The sequence below is a fragment of the Psammomys obesus genome, unplaced genomic scaffold (assembly GCF_907164565.1).
Source record: "Psammomys obesus unplaced genomic scaffold, mPsaObe1.curated_primary_1811, whole genome shotgun sequence".
In the NCBI taxonomy this organism is placed as follows: Eukaryota; Metazoa; Chordata; class Mammalia; order Rodentia; family Muridae; genus Psammomys; species Psammomys obesus.
The window spans coordinates 2,934,662-2,941,219 of record NW_026585691.1 but is presented as its reverse complement, the minus strand read 5'-3'; the positions used below and the strand labels follow the sequence as shown (position 1 = coordinate 2,941,219).

At 49.7% G+C, this 6,558-nt stretch overlaps 1 protein-coding gene across 1 annotated transcript in view; it reads right to left on the bottom strand.

Moving 5' to 3' along the window:
* Positions 1 to 4,366: 4,366 nt before the first annotated feature.
* Ubap1l (ubiquitin associated protein 1 like) overlaps positions 4,367 to 6,558 on the bottom strand; it is a 14,595-nt gene continuing 12,403 nt past the window's right edge. Inside the window, exons 4-5 of the mRNA XM_055597557.1 lie at positions 5,504 to 5,605; positions 4,367 to 4,744 (exon numbers count right to left, since the gene is read on the bottom strand). Coding sequence (XP_055453532.1) covers positions 4,610 to 4,744; positions 5,504 to 5,605 — 237 coding nt within the window. The 3' untranslated portion in view covers positions 4,367 to 4,609. The remainder of the gene's footprint in view (positions 4,745 to 5,503; positions 5,606 to 6,558) is intronic.

The following is a 6,558-nucleotide window of genomic DNA, read 5'->3' as shown; positions in this document are numbered from 1 at the left end:
TAAAAAGAAATAAAAAAAATAGGGAAGTAGCATGTAGGATATATATACACGCGCAGCTTGTTACCATTCATCACATATTATGTGGAGAGAGCACTGCCCCCATGAGGCAGGCTATATAATGATCCCCCAAGGGGTTCTGTCATAATTCCTAGAACCCATGAACCTGTCATTTCCATGTAGGAAGGACTTTGCAGATAGATTAGACTGGGAACCTTGAGAAGGCAGATGATCCTGGCTTAGTCTCGTGGGTCCAGGGTAATCATCAGGGTTCTTCAGAGGAAGTGGCCAAGGGTGAGCTAGACAGAGGACATTTTGTACAGTTCCCTGGGGACACAATAAGCTTCAGAACTCAGCCTGAAGTGGCTTCTAAGACAACCATCCTGTCAGATCCGGGCCTTCCATCTTCACCCGATAGCATGTGTCTCTTAGGGGACTTGGGGCCAGAATGGGAGATAACTCCTAAGAGGACAGTGGGATGACAAGAAGCCAGGCTTGGCTTTGGCTGGGGCTTGCCTGTGGCCTCCCCTGTAGGGGTCATCTTATCCAGAGTCTGGCTTCAGGTAGCCTGTGTGTGTCACATGCGGTTAGCTCAAGAGCCACCTGACCTGAGTATTAGTCATAGAGTCCATCGTTCCCCCAGGTGGTCCTTCCGTAATCCTTCATTCTGGCTACTTTCTTCAACTCTGCTGATCAGAGAGACCTGGTCCCCGAGGGAGAGGATTGCTCAGGTGTACTGAGTTTGGTTACAGAATGATGCTGTGTCAGCTTTCTATAGCTGGGGAAGTGAATGAAAAAACCTCATTTCTGACTCACAGTGAGAGGTTCCAGCTGACAGCCGCTCAGTTCTGTTGTTTGGGGGCCTGTGGTGAGGCTGGGCATTTCGGTGGGAGTCTCTGAGGGAGCAAAGCTGCTCACATATGGTAGCCAGGAAGCAGAGAAGAGAGGAAGGGCAGGGTCCTCTCCAGGGACATGGTGTAACTTCCTTCCAGCAGGCCTCACTTCCTGAAGGTCCTACCAGTCCCCAGCAGCACCATCAGCTGAAGACTTAAGTCTCTACCACGTGAATCTTTAGGGAACACCTAAGCAAACCGTAACAGCTGGTGTTGATTAGGTGACAGGGAGAATGAACAGAGAAGGGTGGTGTCTACAGAAGAAGGAAAGGGAGAGCATATATGTGAATGGGCTGGTAGATACAGTGCCAGAAGCAACCTATGCACCATTCCTCTCAGTCAGCATCAGCGAAAGGTTTCAGTATCTATTTTATGAATGAAAAACTGAGGGACAGATAAGCAACTTTCAAATACACACACATAGCCAGTTAGCAATAAGGTGAACTTGTAACCCCACCTGATTTCAGAGTTTATGCTTCAAACCTTATTTTTCCACCTCCTAAATAAAAAGGTAGTTAAGGGAGCATGGCTTATGAGGTCCCTCCCTGAGCTCTCTACTATAGGTCCCGTAGGCAGTTAATGGCTATGAGCCAAGGAGACTTTTTTTTCAGTACTATAGCTACTGGTAAATTGCCCATGCTCTGGTAAACAACCCTAATTAAACTTATAAAGTCATTATATAAATGAATAAAATTTAAAAACTAAAAAATATTTACTGTAAATGAACAGTTTTTCTATTGTTGTCTCATTTGTAATCAAGCACTAGTTTCCCAGGAATGAAAACAGAAGGGTTTGTGCCAAATGGGAGTGGTGAGAGGCTTGCAGGCCTGCCAGCTGGTCGCTTCCCATTCATGGGACTAATAAAAGTGGCATTCTGAGCCAGATTAATTTACCTGGAACAAGAAAAGCCTTCCAGGCTGGAGAGATGGCTCAGAGGTTAACACTTGCTGTTCTTCCAAAGGTCCTGAGTTCAATTCCCAGCAACCACATGGTGGCTCAGAACCATCTATATTAAGATCTGGTGTGCAGACAGAATGTTGTATAAATAATAAATAAATCTTTAAAAAAAGCCTTATGTCCATCATGGCATCTCAGCATTTGGACTTTAATTTTACTGTCTTTTCCAAGTCCATTTGATTTTTGGCAATAGACTCATGACCAGCTTCATGCTCTCTAGCTGACATTCCCAACTACTTCTCTGTGTATTGCCTCCAACTTATTGAAAGCAAGTCAGAAGGCCAGGGACTATTTTCAATGTGATTTCAAGCTGGCTGGCACTGAAACTTAGTGGAAAGCACAGAGGGCTAGGTGGGCCTCAGCAGGCCTGAGGAACAGTCCTAAACTAGCTTTTCCAGCCTGCAGAAGTCCCCAGTACACAGCTGAGCAGGAGAGCGAAGCCCTGAGACATGGCTTCTCTTGGGTTTCCACAGGCCCCGGCTCCAGCTCTGTTTACAGAACAAAGAGAATAAAAGGTCTGAATCCCGGTAACTATCAGAGGGCCAGGGGTGGACTGCTGGCAGAGACAGGGGCACTAGCCCTTTGGCCTCTGATCTCTGCTTGCCTGGGTCTCTGGCCACTCCGGCAATTGGTCCTCTCAGTCCCTGAAGGCCTCTTAAATGCAGGCTTGGGGTGACTAGAGACAGCTGTTGTCCCAACCTTTGCAACTCCTGAAAGTCACAGGCTGGGTTCAAACCCAGATTATCAGAGCAGAAAGGCACAGATTGGCTGCTCTGGAGGGTCATGCACATGGGTCATGGGCCCAGTGTATTGCAAAGATGTTTCAGAGAGCCTCCAACAGAAAACAAAACAAGCTGGATGGCTTCCTGGGAGACTGAAGTCCCAGGAGGACCACGTGAGTTCCCAAGGTGAGACCAACCAGGCAGCATAGAGACCTTGAGCAAAAACAAAACAACACAATTCCAACCAACCAACCAAACCCCAAATTTCTGGATGCTGCCCACCTGGGCTTTCTGAATCAGACTATAAGGGGCTGGGCCCAGGGACTCCCTAAAATTCTCATGGAAGAAGAACCAGGTCTGGAAAATGTAGACCTGGTGAAATCTGTTTCATTTTGTTTTGAGATAGGGTTTTGCCATGTAGCTCTGGCTGTCCTGGAACTTGCTCTGTAGACCAGGCTGGCCTCAAACCCACAGAGATCTGCTTGCCTCTGCCTCCCAAGTGCTGGGATTAAATCGTGCACCACCATAGCAGTTCTGGTTGGATTTAATTACTTTTTCTTAGGAAGCTGAAGCTGAGAGAGTTCTTGAGTCAGACACCAACAGTAAGAACTCAGTGAACAGCCAGGTAAATGCTTCAACAGTCAAGAGCTTAAGAGCATCTGTTGCTCCTGTAAAGGACTGGAGTTTCGCTCCCAGAACCCACATCAGGTAGCTCACAACCACCTGTAGCCCCAGAGGATCTGATGCCCTTTTCTAGCTTCTGTGGGCACCTACATGTATGCATATATACACACACATACATATGAGTAAAAATAAATTAATTTTAAAAAAAGAACTCAGGGTGCCTGATATATATGAAGGGTTTTCCACACCAAAGTCCCAAACATGCAGGATTCAAGATAGTTCCCATCACGTATTTGTCTCCAAATCAAAGCCATCAATGCACACAGTTTAGAGTCAAATGCAAATAGTTTTCCAAGGTTTGTCTGAGAACATTTCCTCACCACAGTCTTCACCTGGTGCTTCTAGAATTTAGCAGGCGGCTGTTTGGTTTCCACTCCTACCCTTGGCATTGTCTGTGCCTTAGGATGAGAAGAGTGTGCTTTGTTCGTTTATTAGTTGTGTTGTTTTTCTCTGGGCAGCCCTGGATGTCCTGGAATTCTGCAGACCAGGCTGGCCTCCAACTCAACAATCTGCCTGTTTCTGCCTCCTGAGTGCTGGGATTAAAGGCATGCATCACCACACCTGGCTTTAGTCTTATTAGGCTGTAATGGAAGTTTTGGTTCCTTTAAAAACTCAGTTATGTTACATAAATATGCTTTTGTTTTAATCCGGAGCATGAGATTTTAGTTGGGCTTTAGTTTGTCCGCAGCTGATAATGTGGGAGGTGGCCTTTGACAGCTGGTAACAGCTTGCCTCGTGTGGCATGGAGAGGGGCAAGGCCTAGGGCTCTAAGGATATAAATATGAGTGCCCAGAAAGACAAAAGGCTGGCATGCAGTGTTGGCACGTGGCATGGACTAGTTTGAAGAGACTAGAGACAGATGGTGTGGCAGCTTGGAGCAGACAGACAGAGAGAAATGCTTCGGGGGCAGCGGCTTGGAGGAGACAGCTGTCTGCATTTGCTGTTGATGGAGCTTGGTATAGCCCTAAAAGAACCCACTGATCCTAAACAGCCAGGAAAAGTAAGTGGGTCTGAGGCCCCTCTCCCCACTAACCTCTCTCCTTCTTAGGGTTTCGAGGTTGGAAGGGAACAACTTTAAGGAAGCCCAAATAAAACAGAGTTTAAAAACAAGCACTACATCAGGTTTTATTTATTTCATTATGGTTATTACTTTTGGCTTTTCAAGACAAGATTTTTCTCTGTAGCCCCTGGCTGTCCTGGAATTCTGTAGGCCCGGATGACCTTGAACTCAGAGATTTGTCTGCCTCTGCCTCCCTAGTGCTGGGACTAAAGGCGTGTGCCACCACCACTCAGCTAGGATGGGTGGCAGGCATGTACTTCACTGGCCAGCCAGGCATCACGGAGTGTCCTGGCTCATCACTGGGCACAGGCTACCAGCTCCTCCAGGGCTTGTTCACGCTGATTGCCGTGGACCAGCAGCACCTCCTTGATCCGGTCTTGCTGGAAGCCCATGTCACTGAACTGCTGCCAGAGGCGCAGGAACTCGCCTGCCTGAAGAGGAGGCAGACAGGGTGCTCCATCACTGCAAGCTTTCGGTCCCGGGTATCCCCCTTCCTGGTGCCCATCCCAGAAGACTGTGGTCCCCTCCCCAGGGAAGCCTGACCCTGGGCAGTGCCTGTCATCTTCTCCTTCCTCTGGGGATGGGGGAGAGAAGGCCTCAGCCTTGCTGAGGTACCGTCATCTGGCTCAGTTGGGACTCCCTGTGATTGGCAGCTCCGGGAGGACACACAGCCCCAGCCAGGGGTGCTGCCTGTGAGCTGGCAATGCTGGCTTTGCCCGGCTCAGCCTCTGCTGAAGACTGCCCTGCATCTTCCTTTCCATTTCGTACATCTCTCAGCGTTGTGAATTGCTGCCCCGTTACTGTAGCATGAGCTGTCATGGGCACTTGTGACTCTCTGTAGGGCCTGAAGCTTCCTGAATGCTATGAGCGCAGCACCCCCCCCCCCCACCGAGTTCATGCATCTCCAGGCTGCTCCTGTAGGGAGTCTCAAATATCGGCACCCAGTAGCACGCGTTGTGTTGACTGGGTTACCCACAGCAAAGCCCCGGCTCCACCAGCCTCCGTTCCCCCTCCACCTCTTCATTCCCTGTCTCCCACCCCTGACTGCGCTCTTCTCCCCGTCGGTACTTTCTCCCCAGTGTGGGCAGGCCAGTTCTCTCCTGAGCAGTCTGCACGCTGCTCGGGGGCCACTGCACCCCTGCACCACATGCCCCGCCCTCCCTGGCTCCCAAGCCATAGGCCCAGATGACCTGATGCTCGGAGAACTGGAACATTTCCATGGCCTCGTCCACCAGAGCCTCATCGTAGCCCTGCCGCAGCAGCCTTTCACAGGCACTGAGGTAGCTGAGAAACTGGGGGAAGAGAGCAGAGGGAGAAAGCCAGTAAGAGGAGTGTCAGGGGCGTGCCTCGAGTTGCCCAAGGGTCTCACCAAGGCCGTGCAGACGGAACAACCCATCATAAGTAACACAAGCCAACAGATTCGAACAGGCTTCCTTTGAGAACAAGTGACAACAGGTCCTCAATGAGTGTCCCAAGTTGAGGGATAGAATCCACGAAAAGCGCTGTTCAGATGTTCATAAAGCCTCAGTGTGGTACAGGACAGGCTTTAAGCGAGTGAGCCGGCCCCACACAGCCACCCTGCACTGCCACCGTCTCCCCAGCCTTCTCAGAGGAGCACCCCTCCTCACCCCCAGACATACTTGTCACCTAGGATTTATTGGGTTCCCACCAGGCAACAGTCTGCCCCAGAACTGAGGAAGGAAAGTGGCAGGGGAACATCTCCTGGCACTCAAAAACCTATTCTCATCACCCCCTGATTACAGAGGATCATTAGATCAAGGTGGCCTGGCTACACAGTGAGCTTGAGGCCAGCCAGTAACATAGTAAGACTTGACTCAAAAGCAAACAACAATAAAACCCCAAATAGGTGCTGCCTTAGGTAGCTAAGTAGGTAGAGCACTTGCCTAGCATGCTTGAGGCTCAGAAGTTGAAGGTCAAGGCTGAGGAGCAGGCTCAGTGGGTAAGAGTGAGGCCCTAGGTTCAAGTGCCCAACACCCACTACAAATCTGGACATTGCCACAGGCCAGCCTGAAAGCTCAGCACTGTGGGAATAGAAGCAGAATGCCTGGGGCTTGTTGGCTGCCAGCCTAGCTCTAGGTTCAGTGCGAGAGCTTGTCTCAGAGAGTGACAGCAGGATATTTTCTCTGGACTCTCATGCACTCAGGAGTGTCTGCATCTACACACACATATGCACAAATACACACACACACACACACACACACACACACACACACACACACACACA